The sequence below is a fragment of the Hyperolius riggenbachi genome, chromosome 7 (genome assembly GCF_040937935.1).
Source record: "Hyperolius riggenbachi isolate aHypRig1 chromosome 7, aHypRig1.pri, whole genome shotgun sequence".
In the NCBI taxonomy this organism is placed as follows: Eukaryota; Metazoa; Chordata; class Amphibia; order Anura; family Hyperoliidae; genus Hyperolius; species Hyperolius riggenbachi.
The window spans coordinates 19121598-19141700 of NC_090652.1; the positions used below are offsets into that span (position 1 = coordinate 19121598).

Consider the following 20103-nt stretch of genomic DNA (forward strand, 5'->3'; position numbering starts at 1 on the left):
CAACACACCCTGAAAATTTGGTGTTTCTAGAACTTATGGTGGCTTTGCTATTAACCGCTAAAGTCGGCGGATATTTACTGTAATGTAAAATGCAGAAAATAGGCAGATGCAGATTTTCTGCATCTTACATTACAGTAAAATACCCGCCGACTTTAGCGGTTAATAGCAAAGCCCCCGTAAGTCCTAGAAACACCAAGTTTTCAGGGTTTATTAAACAGAATCTCCTGAAGAAGATGCAAAAAAAAAGTTTTCAAAAAGACCTTATAGTTTTTGAGAAAATCGATGTTAAAGTCGGGCGGAATTTCCGCGATTTCTGGCGGAAATCCCGCGATTTCCGGCGGAAATCCGCCTAATGCACTTGCATTACCGATTTCCGCATTCCGATGCGGAAATGCAATTTCCGATCGGAATTTCGGAAATTGCATTTGCGCGGAATCCGAATGAGCATCCCTATAAATCAGCTGAGGCAGAGAGATGGAAGGCTGATAGCAGTTAGCAGGGAACAACCAATCCGTGGCATCAGGAACTGCTGATTTACTGATGCAGATTAGCTGTGTAAAAGATATTGAATTGGTTTTAGGAGCTATTTCTTTAACAAAAGTTCTATGGAGAAAATTATGCTGTCAAGATTAAAGGACACCCAGGGCAAAAATAAACTAATACAATAATCAATTGTATCCATCTTCCTTCTCTTAAAAAATGACTTTTTAAGATATTCCACAGTTTTATTTTATGTTTAAATCTACTTTTTAAGTTTTAACTGTTTTATTGTATTTGCTCAATGACACATTCATTGAAGTATGCCAGGGCTAAAATCTATGAACTATTGACCTTTTTATCTCTTTCCTGCTCTCAGAAGCCATTTTCTTCTGGGAAAGTGTTTTATAGTTGGAATTTATTAACAGTGAGGGTCACACTGTAGTCACTTCCTGTCTGAGGAATTGATTTACCCCATGAATTATCTCTCTTTATCAATTTATCTCATGAATTATATCTTCTTATATTTGGGGTGAAAAATAATGGTTAGCTGCCCCACTATATCATATTGAGATCTCCATTCCTGGTGTCTAGAGCTACTCATAGGAAAAAGCACACGCAAAAGCAGATACCTCATCCTCTCATGATTTATGGAAACAAAACCAACTGATTGATGTGCATGCGTGTGTTCCTTATAGGGATAGAAACTTGACAGTGCCTCCGCGTGCATCCCAGGTTCATAAACGTGAAACATTTGCTTGCTTGCTGACTGGTGTAGGTAGAGCAGGGACCCTTTCTACAGAAGAAACCTCAATGCTGGTGAAAGAGTCTAGTACAGAATGTTTCTGCATGCAATCCATTTTGGAAGCCAATGGGCTTGATTCAGAAAAGGGTGCTAAGTGTTAGCACGCCAGTGAAAAGTTCCTTTGCATGTGCTAACATGCTTTGCACGTGCTAAGTAGTTAGCACATGCAAACTACTTAGCACCATAGTTAGCACTTGTAAACTATTTAGCACCGTAGTTAGCACATGGAAACTACTTAGCACCCTAGTTTTTTAAAAAAAAAAATCAGTGTTTATTCAACAAAGAAAAGGAACATATGACAGAATATGCAGTGTAGCAGTGCGCCTCCTAACTTTTCCAACAGTAGCTACAGCATCAATTATCACTGTGGAAGATGAGAGGTATTGTTAACAATAATATAATGATCGTCACATAATATATAGAGCTCAGATTGAATTTAAATTTCCAAATATTCTATCTTTTACAAGATCATAATTAGCAAGACCAGGGGTATCTAACCATGGAGCTTAGCATCCTAGTTAGCACGGTGCTAAGTAGTAGTTTGCATGTCCTAACTACGGTGCTAAGTAGTTTGTATGTGCTAACTACTTAGCACCCTAGTTAGCATGCCCAAAGCCTTTAGGCGTGCTAACTGGGTTAGAACCTTTTACTGAATCGAGCCCAATGTCCTCTTTCTACAACCGAATACTATTTGCAACCTAGTTTTTATTGCCACTAGTGTTCCAGCTTGCTGTCATTGTCTTGAGTGAAGAGGGTTAATGATTTTCTGTACTTCATCACTGACCAGTCACAAGTGAAATTTTGTGCAGGGCTTTCGTTACTGGAAATGTCGGTTTCAGCTAGCTGCCAGGAGGTGGAGGTTTCCTCCAGTACTGCTGTCCAGGGATCTGTAACGATTTTCCTGCTGCAGGATTTTGAAAACCACCATTTTCCTTTGCACTTTTTTCCAGGTCAGTAAACATTTTAACCCGGCTTTTTACATCTACTTTATTGTCTTGTGCCATGTGATCACTGTTTTTGCGGTGCAGCCCTTTCTTGTCTCTTCTGGTCTCTGACGTGTATTCCAATGACTCGTCTGTTATTTTATCTCCTGCAGATAAAAGAAAAATAAACCAAACAGAGAAGAGCTACACAACCTAATAATGCAACAAAGAGGTTTCTGGTAAATTTGAAGTGAAGTTATAACATAGAAGCCACACATGCATTTCTAATTACCCAAATCTCTACAATGCAATGGCTGCATTATCAGCCATGTACTGCCTTCTGTCTTGTTGGTTGTTTTAAGTAACACTGAAGCGAACCCCCCTCCCCCCCCCAAAAAAAAAAACAACGTATGGTATAATGAATTGTACGTGTAATCAGATAGTTTATAGAACATTAGTAGGAAAGAAAAGAGCCTCATACTTTTATTTTCAGTTATTCATAGCTCCCAACTGTCCCTCTTTGGGAGCCCTGTCTCCCTGTCCCTCTTTCCTCCTCACTTGTCCCTCTTTCAGGAGTTTGTCCCTCTTTCTATGTAAATATATATATTTCTATACTAAAAATGTGTTTGATTGACTCTAAACTTTATTCCCATCATTTAAATTGATATATTACTAATTTTAAAATGTTAATATGAAAGGAAAGGAACCAGGATAGAAAGGACCAGTGTGGTTTGAATTATAGAACAAAATATTTTTCTTATGAAATCTTTATGGCCGCTGGAGAGATACGCAAAGAGCGCATTTCTCCTGCGTAGCTGGGCGCGACTGATGTCAGTAACGGGACCCAGTTCTCAAAGCTGCGGACAGCGGAGGACGGCGGCGTGGGAGCCATCGGAGCGGATGGGGCTGGAGGACGCCCCAGGTATGTATAAATCTTTTTCATTTTCGAGCTCCCTTTGAGTCCCTTTAACTGTGTTTTTATTTATTATTAAAGATGAGTAGTAGATACAATGAAATGGCCATAGTCAGCAAGGTGGCTGCAGTAACATAAGATTATGAATCTAATGCATACATGTCAAACTATAGCCCATGGGCCAAATTTGGCCCTCAGAGCCGTCAAAGGGCCCACAAGTGATTTGCCCACAAGAGATTTCCCCATATCGCATTATGTTTGGCCCACTCTAGACCACCAGGAAAGCTATATAGGAGGTTAAGTCCTAGATCACAGCCATATAGGTGAGAGAGGGGGAAAACACTAGACAACAGGGAACAGATTCGAGAATGGAGGGGGGTCGATAGACGTCAGGGAACTATTTAGGGGTGTGAGTGGAGATGACTAGACACCAGCGAACTGTTTATGGGTAGGAGGAAGACCACTAGACCCCAGGGAACTGTATAGAGAAGGGAGGGGGGGGCACTAAAAGCCAGGGAAATTTATAGGGGAGGAAGAACCACTAGAAACCAAGGAACTATATAGGGCAAGGGGGATCACTAGACACTGGGGAACTGTATAGAGGAGAGGGGAGGCATTACATACCAGAAAGATGTATAGGGAATGGAGGCCATTAGACACCAGGGAACTTCATAAGGGAGGGAGGTGGCCACTAGAAATTGAGTTTGGTCCGTGACTTAATTCCAATGTTCAATTTTCGTCCCACTTTGTATGTGTGTTTGACACCCGTGGTCTAATGAAAGGAGTAACATATATCATAACCAGAGAACAATAAAGTAATCCAGAAGGGAAAAACAAAGCCTCTGGGGGGTACTTACCTCGGGTGGGGGAAGCCTCTGGATCCTCAAGATGCTTCCCCGTCTTCCTCATCAGAGAGGATCCAGCGCTTACAGCACCCAAAAATCTGCTTGTCAGAGCTTGTCACCGCTACCACAATAATATTACATTTGCCTGCCTGAGCAGGCACACTAGGGGCCATCAGCACAATAGAGCAGACAGAATCATGCTCGGCTATTTCCACCAGAGCCTGAGTGGGGAGCCGCTAGTGCGTTTTCACTGACAGGCAAATGTATGGTAAATATTATAGTGGCTGCTTGTGCAAGGAGCTACCAGCGCTGGATCCCCTCTCCTGAGGAGGACGGGGGAAGCCTCATTAGGAATCAGAGGATTCAGTATAGATACATAAGGAACCAGGTATAGGTGCCCCTGCATAGGAAGCCAGGTAGGTTCCCCCAGTATAGGTTAGCCAGGTAGGTTCCCCTGGTATAGGTTAGCCAGGTAGGTTCCCCCGGTATAGGTTAGCCAGGTAGGTTCCCCCGGTATAGGTTAGCCAGGTAGGTTCCCCCGGTATAGGTTAGCCAGGTATGTTCCCCCAGTATAGGTTAGCCAGATAGGTTCCCCTGGTATAGGTTAGCCAGGTAGGTTCCCCCGGTATAGGTTAGCCAGGTAGGTTCCCCCGGTATAGGTTAGCCAGGTAGGTTCCCCCGGTATAGGTTAGCCAGGTAGGTTCCCCCAGTATAGGTTAGCCAGATATGTTCCCCAGTATTGGTTAGCCAGGTATGTTCCCCAGTATTGGTTAGCCAGGTATGTTCCCCAGTATTGGTTAGCCAGGTATGTTCCCCCCGGTATAGGTTAGCCAGGTAGGTTCCCCCAGTATAGGTTAGCCAGGTATGTTCCCCCCGGTATAGGTTAGCCAGGTAGGTTCCCCCAGTATAGGTTAGCCAGGTATGTTCCCCCAGTATAGGTTAGCCAGGTATGTTTCCCAGTATTGGTTAGCCAGGTATGTTCCCCAGTATTGGTTAGCCAGGTATGTTCCCCAGTATTGGTTAGCCAGGTATGTTCCCCAGTATTGGTTAGCCAGGTATGTTCCCCCCGGTATAGGTTAGCCAGGTAGGTTCCCCCAGTATAGGTTAGCCAGGTATGTTCCCCCCGGTATAGGTTAGCCAGGTAGGTTCCCCCAGTATAGGTTAGCCAGGTATGTTCCCCCAGTATAGGTTAGCCAGGTATGTTTCACCAGTATAGGTTAGCCAGGTATGTTCCCCAGTATTGGTTAGCCAGGTAGGTTCCCCCGGTATAGGTTAGCCAGGTAAGTTCCCACAGCATAGGTTAGCCAGGTATGTTCCCCCAGTATAGGTTAGCCAGATATGTTCCACCAGTATAGGTTAGCCAGGTATGTTCCCCAGTATTGGTTAGCCAGGTAGGTTCCCCAGTATTGGTTAGCCAGGTAGGTCCCCCCCGGTATAGGTTAGCCAGGTAAGTTCCCACAGCATAGGTTAGCCAGGTAAGTTCCCACAGCATAGGTTAGCCAGGTATGTTCCCCAGTATAGGTTAGCCAGGTATGTTTCACCAGTATAGGTTAGCCAGGTAGGTTCCCCCGGTATAGGTTAGCCAGGTAAGTTCCCACAGCATAGGTTAGCCAGGTATGTTCCCACAGTATAGTTTAGCCAGGTAGGTTCTGCCAGTATAGGTTAGCCAGGTAGGTTCCCCCAGTATAGGTTAGCCAGGTATGTAACACCTAGACTTAAAGGAAACGTCAGGCAATCTATGCTATCCCCAGATCTACTTACCCGGGGCTTCCTCCAGCACCTTGCAGACGACAAGTCCCTCATTGCAGCTCTGTTCCCAGTACATACATACACATAGCTGTATTATTTTACTACATGAGAGCACATGCTATATGGAGGAACAACAATGGCATGCTGAACATAAGATATAGTATTCAATGTAACTTTGGCAAAACATTCAGAATGTCACTGATTGATACGGTTATTACGGGATCTTGGACTTCATTGAGACAACAAGCTCTCAATGAAGCAGCAACAGTAAGACATCAATCTAAACTCCATTGCTTGGAAAAGTATTCAGAGGCCATAAAGTCATTAGCCTGTGTGATAAGAATCTAGGAATCCTTTTGCTGAAAAGGGAAAGTCTACAACTTTTTTTCAAAATGTGACTCCTTTGTTTGTGTTGTACATCAAGTCTTTAGAACTTTGCAGCAGTGAGAGACAGATTTTTTTTTTTACAAACCCTAGGGAGCAGGGACAGTGTACAAATTCCAAAGTGTGTATGAGTCCTTATCTGTGTGGTGGACACATGCAACCAATATAACAATGCTGTGAGAGCAGAATACGTTTTTTTTCTCCATGCCCTTAGCTGTCAGTCTCTCAAACTTTTCCCCCCATGGGCCCCCTGTGGCGTCTGGGCCCCCTTGTGGAGGCATCCCTTGCAGGGTCTATTGTTTCACCCCTGAGCAGAGCCTTCCTTACTAGTTACCTGAGTGTCCCCTGTGTGGGACCACATCTGCTGCACCAGGAACATTAGATAGAAGCTGTTTTTGATTTAGGGCTAATATGTATTCTTCCATCTGCTCTGTGAAGTGTGGAAAATTTGTCATTAAAAAATTCTTACTTGAATCGTTCATTGCTCCCTCTGGAAATGTGGACTTTGACATAACGTTATTCGACAAGGATCTGTTTAAATTTCCCCCAGTATGGGGGGGGGGGCGTGGTTTGCACACGGTGGAAGATGGAAGCCTAAGTTCAGAGCTCCTGCCGAGACTCACAAATCCCCGCAGCTAACACCCTTCCAGCGCTGTGCTATTGAAACAAAAACATCCAGGAAGCTTTACAGACACCCAGAGAACAAAAGGTGTGCAGCCAAGCAGAAACATTCCAGACATATTTCGCTTGCAGAAGACGGACAACTCCAGGCGTGAGACATCTAAGATGACGCAGACACCTGCACCAGCAGAAGGCCCGCAGACCAGCTCTGCTACAGAACCTCTGGTGAGCCATGCTGACATGTTTGCTTATATTAAACAACTTCCCACGATGTCTGACATGAACAACTTAGCTGCAGACATTAAAAACAGTATGATGGGAGCAGTGCATGAGCTCAAGGAGGATGTACAGGGCCTAGTGAAGCGGATTGAGGATGCAGAGAGGGCGGGAGATAATAGAGATGCAGCCATTGAGGAACTACAGCAAGCAACAGTTTCTCATAACTTGCATTTAATTGAGATGAACAGACATATGGAAGACCTAGATAATAGGGGACGACGACACAACATCCGTGTGAAAGGCGTACCAGAGTCTGTGCAGCCCAGCGACATTAACTCTGCCCTCCTTTCTATCTTTAACAGTCTGCTGGACAGGCCTAAGGACACTGCCATAGACATAGAACGCGCTCACAGAGCTTTAAAGAGAATCTGTATTGTTAAAATCGCACAAAAGTAAAGATACCAGTGCGTTAGGGGACATCTCCTATTACCCTCTGTCACAATTTCGCCGCTCCCCGCCGCATTAAAAGTGGTTAAAAACAGTTTTAAAAAGTTTGTTTATAAACAAACAAAATGGCCACCAAAACAGGAAGTAGGTTATAGAAAATACATAGAAAATACATCCATACACAAGCAGGCTGTATACACCCTTCCTTTTGTATCTCAAGAGATCATTGTGTGTTTCTTTCCCCCTGCAGTTCTCATGCACTGAAGTTTCAGGCTGCTCTTTTCTTCTTGCAAACAGCTTTGCCCTTGTTTGTAATTCCTCAGTATGTGAAAGCCCAGCCAGCTCAGAGGACCATTTATCCAGCTTGTAAAAGATAAGAGAGAAGAGAGAAGCTGCCCTAATCTAAATAATACACAGGCAGTGTGAATAGAGGGGCCTGGAAGGGGGAGTTCATAGCAGAACCACAACACTGAAGAACTTGGCAGCCTTCCAGACACAGGCTGACAAGTCTGACAGTGGAAAGATACATTGATTTATTACAGAGACTGTCATAGTAGAAAGTGCTGCAGTTAGCCAGAACACATTAGAATAGCTTTTGGAACATGTAGGATGATAAAAAACAGGATGCAATTTTTGTTACGGAGTCTCTTTAAAGCCGCGTGGTGCAGATGGCGAAACTCCTAGAGACATTGTGTGCTGTTTGGTTAACTTCATGCTAAAAGAAGAAATAATGCAAAAAGCAAGGGAACAGGACACCATAATGTTTAATGAAACAGAAATCAAATGATACCAAGACCTCTCACAGATCACATTAAGGAATAGGAGAGCCCTTGCTCCCTTACTCACTGAGCTCCGCTCACACAGCATCACGTACAAATGGAAATTTCCTTTCGGTCTGCAGGCCTCACGAGATGGGCGCATAGCGGTTCTACGTCTTCCGGGTGAAGTTCACAAGTTCTGCAAAATCCTACGTATGTCCTCTGTTGATTTACCTGACTTTTACGCAGATTTCCGTCTACCCGTAATCATGGGACACATGTTTAATGAAGGAGCCATCATTCCAGCAAGAGATATATGGCCTAATAAGCCTGGACTCAGACCCTCTTACCGCTCTAAGAAAAATGGCAGTACTGATCGTAACAGGTCCAGAAATCGTTCTCCCCTCGCTCCTGACCGAGATACCTCCACCGATAGAATGGGAGATGAGGACTGATATACCTCCAAGCTAATTACATTCGCTATGTTAGCCTTTACTTACTTGCCCGTCTGAGTCTCAGCTCGCTGGGCTTTTGGGTGTCATGATTATGGCTCTAAAATGACTGGTTGCCTGTGTCAATAAGTTTATTTTTTCATCACTACTCTTTCTGATTGCACTATTTCTTGTTCCAGGATATTAATATGCTTAGTGGGGTTCATAGAATACTGTCCACTCTCATGTGCTCATAAAATGATTCCTCAGGCTGAATAGCTACTCTAAAACTTTGACTTAATACTGTTATAATTAGACTGTTTCAGCATAAGTAATAGGATAGATTTTAGTCTATTGTCTAGTGTGATAGAGTTATATGATAATACTGATTCACTATGAATCCACATCTGAATGTTTGACTTATTTTTGATAAGTTTTTTGTTCACAGGTGCTTGATAGCATACACTTACATACTATAGGGAATGTGAGATCTCTATATATGGAGTGCTTCTCAGAATTACTTTTTGTTCCCACTTAAAAATCATAAGTACCGTATATACTCGCAAGCAAGCCGAATTTTTGACCCCCCAAAAGTGGGCCAAAAGTTGGGGGGTCGGCTTGCTTGCGAGTCATGGGTGGATAGGTGCTGTCCCTCCCCGCTCCCCCCGCGGCTGCCGCTGCTATTACCTTAAGCGGCGCCGCTTCCTCTATCCCCGTCCTCCTCCGGTAAGTAACTCATTCACAGCAGCGCGCCTCCCGCTGCTGTGATGACGCAGGAAACCATAGAGAGCGGTTCCCATAGTAACGGCATCGCCGCTACAGGAAGCCGCTCTCTATGGTTTCCTCGTCATCACAGCAGCGAGAGGCGCGCTGCTGTGAATGAGTTACCGGAGGAGGACGGGGATAGAGGAAGCGGCGCCGCCTGAGGTAATAGCAGCAGCGGCAGCCGCGGGGGAGCGGGGAGGGACAGCACCTACCCACCCATACTGGGGCACTATGCTAGCTATATGGGGCACTATGCTAGCTATATGGGGCACTATACTAGCTATATGGGGCACTATACTAGCTATAATGGGGCACTATACTAGCTATAATGGGGCACTATACTAGCTATAATGGGGCACTATACTAGCTATAATGGGGCACTATACTAGCTATAATGGGGCACTATACTAGCTAAACTGGGGCACTTTACTAGCTATACTGAGCACTATACTGAGCACTATACTGGCTATACTGAGCACTATACTGGCTATACTGAGCACTATACTGGCTATACTGAGCACTATACTGGCTATACTGAGCACTATACTGGCTATACTGAGCACTATACTGGCTATACTGAGCACTATACTGGCTATACTGAGCACTATACTGGCTATACTGAGCACTATACTGGCTATACTGAGCACTATACTGGCTATACTGAGCACTATACTGGCTATACTGAGCACTATACTAGCTATAATGAGCACTATACTAGCTATACTGAGCACTATACTAGCTATACTGAGCACTATACTAGCTATACTGAGCACTATACTAGCTATACTGAGCACTATACTAGCTATACTGAGCACTATACTAGCTATACTGGGGCATTTTACTAGCTATACTGAGCACTACCTACCTATACTGGGCACTATACTAGCTATACTGGGACATACTGGGGGGATCACGCGGCCAGCGTTTCCTACCCCCGGCTTACATGAGGGTCAATCATTTTTTCCCTTTTTTTGGGGTAAAAGTGGGGGGGTCGGCTTACATGCGGGTCGGCTTGCTTGCGAGTATATACGGTAGTTTTCTATTCTATTGCATAAAAACAGACTTCCAAAATTCACGGTGCGTATGATCATTTTTCCCCCACAGAGGTGATTATACCCTTTTTACTTTTTTTAAAAAGAGGAGTATAATAAACTCACCACCTCACACCTGCCCCTCATATTTTCTTTGGGTCCTTATTCTTTTATAAGTACCCGGGGCTTACTAACTCCATCACCTGTCCTCTTGACATTATTAAGAACACACCAAGCAACCTTCAGGAATTGCAACCTACCTGAGCTTGTACTGTACTGTATTTTTCTTTCTCTATACTTTACTGTTTATTTATTTTTATGTCCAATCCTGCTCTAAGCCCTCTACCTCTGAGCAGGGACAATGGATATTGTAATCACATCCTATAATGTTAGGGGCCTTAACACCCCTGAAAAAAGAAGCACTCTTTTTAGAGAACTTACTTCCAAAGGTACTGATATTGGTCTAATCCAAGAATCCCATTTTAAACGTGATAGCGTACCTAAGATCCAAAACAAGTCTTTCCCTCACATTTTTCACTCCACTAATCCCAATGGGAAATCAAAGGGGGTCACAACTATGATTCACAAGCGCCTTAATTTTGACTTAGTTGACATTATGAAGGATGAAGAGGGCAGGTTTCTGTTTATCAAAGGCAATATTTCTGGGGAAACATACACTGTGGCAAATTTTTACCTACCAAATTCAGGTCATTACAAATTCATAAAAAAGCAACCTCTAAATTAAAAGGTTTTTGTGACGGGATTTTGATTGTGGGCGGAGATTTTAATGTGGTTGTAGATCCTAAATTGGACTCGTCCAATGGAACTTTCCTCTCTTCCATTTCAAACGCTTCGGCTTATCAGACATCAATTTAGCTCATTACAACTGATTGACACCTGGAGAATAGTTAATGCATCTGGGAGAGATTACACATTCTACTCTGGACTTCATAAAAAAATATACTAGAATTGATATGATCTTCATTATGCAAAGAGATCTCGAAAAACTGATTGACTCGGATATTGGACCCATGTCAATTTCGGATCATGCTCCTGTACATACTAAACTAAGAATTGGTCCTCCTTTGAAAAAACATTGGACTTGGAGACTTAATCCTATTCTATTGTCAGATCAGACTAGAATCCAAAAAGTCAAATCTGCTATCAGGGACTATTTCCATAGTAATGATCAGCCAGGTGAAAATCCCCTCTTAGTATGGGAGGCACACAAACCAGTAATTAGGGGAATGCTTATAGCTATGGGTTCCCAGGTTAAAAAGGAGAGAGATGCTGGTATTACTCATCAGATCGAAAAAGTAAAGTCACTAGAAGACACACATAAGCACTCTTTATCTCAGACAGACTATGAGGAGTTGCAGGTTGCAAGAGAGCGATTACTCAAATTGTTATACTACAGAGCTAACCATAGTTTCTCTATGAGGAAGAAATCCTTCTATGTGGAAGGTAATAAGCCAGGCAAATTATTAGCAAGATTACTACGTAATCGTAAAATGGAACTTCAGGTCTCTTGTATCAAGAAGAAAGATCAGAATAAAACATACAAATTGCAGGAGATAGCAGACCAATTTGCGAAATTCTACTCTGATCTGTACAATCTCCCACAAAATTTGGATACTCAGTCTTGCTCACAGAAAATTCAGGATTTCCTCAAAAAGTTTGGCTTGAAAAAGTTGAAGGAACAAGACATGAAAGAAATGGAGGAGGAACAAACAGAGGATGAGCTTTATTTAGCATTGAAACAAACAGCATCAGGGAAAAGTCCAGGTCCGGACGGGTTTACCACACAATATTATCGCCTATATAGGGATGTACTAGCTCCTCATTTCATAAAAGCTTTCAATAACATATCTAAGAATGACAGACATTCCAAAGAACTATTAACTGCCCATATAACGGTTATCCCTAAAGAAGGTAAAGATACTATGTTATGTGAAAGCTACCGTCCTATTTCATTACTAAATGTTGACATTAAGCTTTTTGCTAAAATGATTGCAAATAGGCTACTTCCACATATCCCAGAACTTATCTCTCTGGACCAGGCTGGATTTGTCCCTGGACGTGAAGCCAGGGACAACACAGTGAAAACCATTAATATTCAGCATTGGCTTTCTCGGCGACCGGTGGAGGGGCTACTTCTCTCCGAGAAGGCCTTTGATAGAGTGTCTTGGTCTTATATACATTCCCTTTTGGAAAGTTTGGGCCTGGGTCCATCTATGAAAAAATGGATAGCTCTATTGTATAGTGACCCTTCTGCCTGTGTCAGGGTGAATTGTACTCTTTCTAAAAGCTTTCAGTTGAAAAATGGCATGCGGCAGGGATGCCCTCTCTCTCCGCTAATCTTTATTTTATCTTTGGAACCATTTTTGAATGCAGTGCGATCTAATGTAAATATCTCTGGAGTGCAAATAGGTGAAAAAGAATATAAATTAGCAGCATATGCTGATGATATGATTTTCTACATAACAAAGCCTTTAGTTTCGATTCCAAATTTACTACAAGAATGTGCACTTTTTGCAGAGATATCCAACCTAAAAATTAACTTCTCCAAGTTTTTTGGAATGAGCCTGACACTGCACCCTGACACAAAAGCATCTTGTATTCGAAACTTTCCTTTTAAGTGGGCAGATAAAAGTTTTACATATCTGGGGATCCAGATCACTTCTAGAACAGACAAATTAAAAGAAAGTAACTTTGACCCTTTGCTTCGGCATGTCCAGCACACATTGGAGAACTGGCAGAGTAAGCCATTGTCCTGGTTTGGACGAATGGCTAGCCTAAAGATGACAATATTGCCTCGCATATTGTATTACTTCTCTACTATCCCACTCTTTCTTCCTAAACTCTGGTTTGTGAACTTGCAGAAAGCTTTCACTAAATTTATTTGGGGACAGAAACCTGTTAGAATTAGAAAAGATAAACTAACTTATCCTAGAGACAGAGGAGGAGCAGGACTTCCTGACATTTGGAGATACTACCAAGCTTGGCATTGTAATGAAGACTCTAAAGATTGGGTGAGGCTACAAAAAGATTTTTTTGGCCAAGACATTAAGTGGTGCCCATGGAATCCTAAACTAGATTACAAATTCTCATCCCTACAATACATTAAATTTCATCCATTAATTAATGCTACCTTATTGACCTTTCGAAAGTGCTGTTCAGAAACAAAAGTCTCGACTATACCTGGCCCTTTAACTTCATTGAGAACAACCAATAATTTCCTTCCTGGACACCAGACAGATTTTATGTCCCACTTGAACCTACGAAAGGATCTCCTTATAAAAGATCTAGTTGATGGACAGACTTGTATCCCCATAACTACTCTGGAAACTGACTCAGAAAATAAGATCCCTTTTTGGCAATACTTCCAATTAAGAACATTCCTTTCAGCAAAAGACCTGATTAAGGTAGCCCAAAATAAACTTACAGACTTTGACTCCTTGATTCTACAGAACACTCCCCAGAGAAACTTAGTCTCTAAACTATATAAATCCCTTCTGGACTTATCTCAGCAGCCCATATTTTTATTTAAAGATGAGTGGGAACGCAGATTAAAAAAATCGTTTGATGAAGATGACTGGGAAAAAGTTTGCATTATGGGATATAAAAGCTCAGTAAGTGTACTGACTCAAGAGATGAACTTTAAACTGCTAGCTCATTGGTATAGAACACCCGCCTTTCTTCATCAGTGCTTCCCTCAGGTCTCTGAAGTGTGCTGGAGGTGTCAAAGTGCAAAGGGTACTCTTCTCCACATTTGGTGGGACTGCCAATCAATTGTTCCCTTCTGGACCAGAGTCCAATCATTAATAGCTACTATTGCTAGTGAAAAATTAGAATTTCTACCAGAAGTATTCTTATTACATCTTTCTAGAGAGAGCATGCGTTCATACAAAAAATCTCTTGTCAAACATTTGCTCAATGCAGCCAAGTCATGTATACCTCTCAAATGGAAATCTACTGACCCTCCATCGATCTCCCTTTGGTTCCAAAAGATAGAACAGATTGAAAAAATGGAGCAATTACGCCACTCCATCACAGAGGAGGTTGAAAAATATGTGATTATGTGGGCCCAATGGTTTGACTTCTTAGATAGCCAGGAATATCGAGACTTAATGATAGATAGGCAATCAAGGCCTCCCCTCAATGCACATCTGTGTTTAGGCCCAACTGTTATCCCACCCTCCCAGATATCATAAAATATATCAAACTTCATTATGGACCTAATCAATAGCTTTAATTTCTGATAATTTACATTCTCTATTAGGTTGCTTCTAATTAAGATTGTATCTTCTATGGTCAAGACATATACTATGCAGGTGTTATTTTCATTACAATGTGCACAGATGTGTATTCTCTTTATCTCTACTCATCTATATCTCATAATTGAACAACCACCAGCTCTTATGTGAATATATAATTGTGAACAGTTAAGATTTATAGTATAGTACTTTCTATCTATTATGTTTATTATGGGATGCCTTGTCTCTGTTTTCAGTACTATCTTCTGTATTACCTTTGTCCCTTAAAGGGATACTGTAGGGGGGTCAGGGGAAAATGAGTTGAAGTTACCTGGGGCTTCTAATGGTCCCCCACAGACATCCTGTGCCCACGCAGCCACTCTCCAATGCTCCGGCCCCGCCTCCGGTTCACTTCTGGAATTTCAGACTTTAAAGTCTGAAAACCACTGTGCCTGCGTTGCCGTGTCCTCGCTCCCGCTGATGGCACCAGGAGCATACTGCACAAGCCCAGTATGGTCTGTGCATGCGCCGTGCGCTCCTGGTGACATCAGGGTAAGCGAGGACACGGCAACGCAGGCGCAGTGGTTTTCAGACTTTAAAGTCTGAAATTCCAGAAGTGAACCGGAGGCGGGGCCAGAGCATGGGTGAGTGGCTCCGTGGGCACAGGACGTCTGTGGGGGACCATTAGAAGCCCCAGGTAACTTTAACTAATTTTCCCCCGACCCCCCTACAGTATCCCTTTAAGTGTGAAGTCTGTTCTTATCAGAAGATATGTATGTACACAAAATTCTCATGCTCTTGATTATATGTTGAACATACCTGACCATGTATATATATGTGGTTGTTGCACATCTTTCAATAAAATATAATTGTTTGAAAAAAAAAAATTCCCCCACTATGAGAATATGTCGGTGGTTTTGGGTTTCCAGGCTGGGTCTCTGCAAAGGCACACAGGACAACAAAGAGCAATGCATATTGTACACAGCCTGTACCCACAGTATATGTAATAGTCACTTATCTCAAGGTATTGCAGTCAACACACTCTTATCTGGTATCATTATAAGGCAGAGTGCTTTGACTCAGAATGATATTTGCTGTCTAGCCTGTCTTTAAAGTGACACTTCATAAGGGAGGGAGGTGGCCACTAGACATTGAGTTTGGCCCCTGACTTGATTACAATGTTCAATTTTCCTCCCACTTTGTATTTGTGTTTGACACCCGTAATCTAATGAAAGGAATAACGTATATCATAACCAGAGAACAATAAAGTAATCCTGAAGGGAAAAAAAGAGCCTCTGGGGGGTACTTACCTCAGGTGGGGGAAGCCTCTGGATCCTCAAGATGCTTCCCCATCTTCCTCATCAGAGAGGATCCAGCGCTTACAGCACCCAAAAATCTGCTTGTCAGAGCTTGTCACCGCTACCACAATAATATTGAGCAGGCACACTAGGGGCCATCAGCGCCTGCACAATAGAGCAGACCCAATCATGCTCGGCTATTTCCACCAGAGAATGAGTGGGGACCCGCTAGTGCATTTTCTCAGATAGGCAAATGTATGGTAAATATTATAGTGGCTGCTTGTGCAAGAGCTACCAGCGCTGGATCCCCTCTCCTGAGGAGGATGGGGGAAGCCTCATTAGGAATCAGAGGATTCAGTATAGATACATAAGGAACCAGGTATAGGTGCCCCTGCATAGGAAGCCAGGTATGTTCCCCGGTATTGGTTAGCCAGGTATGTTCCCCGGTATTGGTTAGCCAGGTAGGTTCCCCCGGTATAGGTTAGCCAGGTATGTTCCCCCAGTATAGGTTAGCCAGGTATGTTCCCCCAGTATAGGTTAGCCAGGTAGGTTCCCCCAGTATAGGTTAGCCAGGTATGTTCCCCCAGTATAGGTTAGCCAGGTATGTTCCCCCAGTATAGGTTAGCCAGGTATGTTCCCCCGGTATAGGTTAGCCAGGTAGTTTCCCCCAGTATAGGTTAGCCAGGTATGTTCCACCAGTATAGGTTAGCCAGTTATGTTCCACCAGTATAGGTTAGCCAGGTATGTTCCCCAGTATTGGTTAGCCAGGTAGGTTCCCCAGTATTGGTTAGCCAGGTAGGTTCCCCCGGTATAGGTTAGCCAGGTAGGTTCCCCCAGTATAGGTTAGCCAGGTATGTTCCCCAGTATTGGTTAGCCAGGTAGGTTCCCCAGTATTGGTTAGCCAGGTAGGTTCCCCCGGTATAGGTTAGCCAGGTAGGTTCCCCCAGTATAGGTTAGCCAGGTATGTTCCCCCAGTATAGGTTAGCCAGGTATGTTCCCCCAGTATAGGTTAGCCAGGTATGTTCCCCAGTATTGGTTAGCCAGGTAGGTTCCTCCGGTATAGGTTAGCCAGGTAAGTTCCCACAGCATAGGTTAGCCAGGTATGTTCCCACAGTATAGGTTAGCCAGGTATGTTCCCCCAGTATAGGTGAGCCAGTTATGTTCCCCAGTATTGGTTAGCCAGGTAGGTTCCCCCGGTATAGGTTAGCCAGGTAAGTTACCACAGCATAGGTTAGCCAGGTATGTTCCCACAGTATAGTTTAGCCAGGTAGGTTCTGCCAGTATAGGTTAGCCAGGTATGTTCCCCCAGTATAGGTTAGCCAGGTAGGTTCCCCCGGTATAGGATAGCCAGGTAGGTTCCCCCAGTATAGGTTAGCCAGGTATGTCCCCCCAGTATAGGTTAGCCAGGTATGTTCCTCAGTATAGGTTAGCCAGGTATGTTCCCCAGTATAGGTTAGCCAGGTATGTTCCCACAGTATAGTTTAGCCAGGTAGGTTCCCCCAGTATAGGTTAGCCAGGTATGTAACACCTAGACTTAAAGGAAACGTCAGGCAATCTATGCTATCCCCAGATCTACTTACCCGGGGCTTCCTCCAGCCCCTTGCAGCCGACAAGTGCCTCATTGCAGCTCTGTTCCCAGTACATACATACACATAGCCGTATTATTTTACTACATGAGAGAACATGCTATATGGAGGAACAACAAGGGCATGCTGAACATAAGATATAGTATTCAATGTAACTTTGGCAAAACATTCAGAATGTCACTGATTGATACGGTTATTACAGGATCTTGGGCTTCATTGAGACAACAAGCTCTCAATGAAGCAGCAACAGTAAGACATCAATTTAAACTCCATTGCTTGGAAAAGTATTCAGAGGCCATAAAGTAATTAGCCTGTGTGATAAGAATCTAGGAATCCTTTTGCTGAAAAGGGAAAGTCTACAACTTTTTTTCAAAATGTGACTCCTTTGTTTGTGTTGTACATCAAGTCTTTAGAACTTTGCAGCAGTGAGACAGAATTTTTTTTATGAACCCTAGGGAGCAGGGACAGTGTACAAATTCCAAAGTGTGTATGAGTCCTTATCTGTGTGGTGGACACATGCAACCAATATAACAATGCTGTGAGAGCAGAATACGTTTTTTTTCTCCATGCCCTTAGCTGTCAGTCTCTCAAACTTTTCCCCCCATGGGCCCCCTGTGGTGTCTGGGCCCCCCTGTGGAGACATCCCTTGCAGGGTCTATTGTTTCGCCCCTGAGCAGAGCCTTCCTTACTAGTTACCTGAGTGTCCCCTGTGTGGGACCACATCTGCTGCACCAGGAACATTAGATAGAAGCTGTTTTTGATTTAGGGCTAATATGTATTCTTCTATCTGCTCTGTGAAGTGTGGAAAATTTGTCATTAAAAAATTCTTACTTGAATCGTTCATTGCTCCCTCTGGAAATGTGGACTTCGACTTAACGTTATTCGACAAGGATCTGTTTAAACTTCCCCCAGTATGAGAATATGTCAGTGGTTTTGTGTTTCCAGGCTGGGTCTCTGCAAAGGCACACAGGACAACAAAGAGCAATGCATATTGTACACAGCCTGTACCCACAGTATATGTAATAGTCACTCATCTCACTGCTGCAACAAGGTATTGCAGTCAACACACTCTTATCTGGTATCATTATAAGGCAGAGTGCTTTGACTCAGAATGATATTTGCTGTCTAGCCTGTCTTTTAAGTGACACTGAAGCGAAAAAAAAAAAAATGATGATATAATGAATTGGTTGTGTAGTACGGATAATTACTAGATTAGTAGCAAAGAAAATATTCTCATAGTTGTATTTTCAGTTATACAGTGTTTTTTAATAACATTGCACGATTCTCTAATATTTGCAGTTTACACACTACTCAGCATTCTAAATGATTTTACAGAGCAGGCCAGTGAACTTTTAAACTGTCCTCTGGAGAGAAAAAGAAAATACAGTGACTGACAGTTGAGAAAACAAGCTTCAGAAGACAGAGCTCTCTGCGACTTTGAAAGTCGTGGAGCTCAGAGTTTCTTAACTCTTCCTGTAACAATATCATACTTATGTCTCTGCTCCTAATGTGTTATTTCTTAGCTGTACTACACATACAAATCATTATATCATATTTTTTGTCCCGCTTCAGTGCCTCTTTGAAGAGGAACTGCAAACAATGAATGAACTTCATCCCTGTCCTAGCCTGTAATCCCTTTCCCTGACGCCTAACCCTAACCCCCCCCCCCCCCCCCACCTTACAATGTTCAAAATGATAAATTTGAAAACAATAATTTTCAAAAATGAATAATTTGTAACTACAAAATATTTAAAAAAATGTATAAAACTATCTGATTTTCAAAATGAATAAAAAAATAAAAATAAAATCAAAACTATAGAGTTCTAATTTTGATAGGGGTAATTATCGCGCACACAGATTTCTGCTTTGGGCCCCTTATAGCCGATATTTGCATTAGAGCCTGTCGGGAGTTCATTAGTTGCTGCCCAAATTTCCCGCCTCCCATTAGTCTGCAAGCTCATCAGACCCCAAGCTAATGGGACGCGTTCTATGTCCCCTGGAAAGTGCTGCAGCATTTGTCTTTTCTATATGAATGAAGAAAGCAGATTGTTACCTGGGCTGCGCACTGATCTTGTGTTAGATGCAGATATTGCTGTGGATCTGGTAACATTTGATGCTTTGTTTGAATCTTCCCCATGTTTACCGACTTCTTTAATTTCCTTGTTTTCAATTTCATCTGTGTTATGAGAATTTTCCTTTGATTTCATATCTTTAGGGGTGTCCTCGCCTGAGGGTAACACAGAGGGTGCACAGCATTACACAAACACTATAACCAACACTCGCTCATTTCGTTAAAGGACAGCTATCGATAAATCGTAAAATTTAAAATATATGGATTAGTCCGCGTCCAGCACAGCGGCTGGCATGCGGATACGTGCGCCTGGCACCACGAGAGAACGCGGAAAGGCCGCCGCAGGTACTGACAGCAAGGCGGCTGTTTCCGCGTCCAACGCGGCGGTTTGTACATGGCGGCGTGCGTTTGGTGTGGCTGGGTCTGCTAGTTCACATAGGCGGATGGAGAGCCACGTGCGGCGGCCCAGATGACGGGACCTTTATACCAGCAGGGGAAGTGTCAGCTGATCAGGAGGATCAGCT

The 20103-nt window shown here is 43.1% G+C and overlaps 1 protein-coding gene across 2 annotated transcripts in view; it reads right to left on the bottom strand.

Moving 5' to 3' along the window:
- Nucleotides 1-899: 899 nt before the first annotated feature.
- The window catches only part of LOC137525399 (uncharacterized), a 62945-nt gene continuing 43741 nt past the window's right edge, over nucleotides 900-20103 (bottom strand). For both annotated transcript variants that reach the window (XM_068246476.1, XM_068246477.1), the window contains exons 10-12: nucleotides 19562-19735; nucleotides 18340-18462; nucleotides 900-2372 (exon numbers count right to left, since the gene is read on the bottom strand). In XM_068246476.1, the coding sequence (XP_068102577.1) occupies nucleotides 2122-2372; nucleotides 18340-18462; nucleotides 19562-19735 (548 nt within the window). In that variant the 3' untranslated portion in view covers nucleotides 900-2121. The remainder of the gene's footprint in view (nucleotides 2373-18339; nucleotides 18463-19561; nucleotides 19736-20103) is intronic.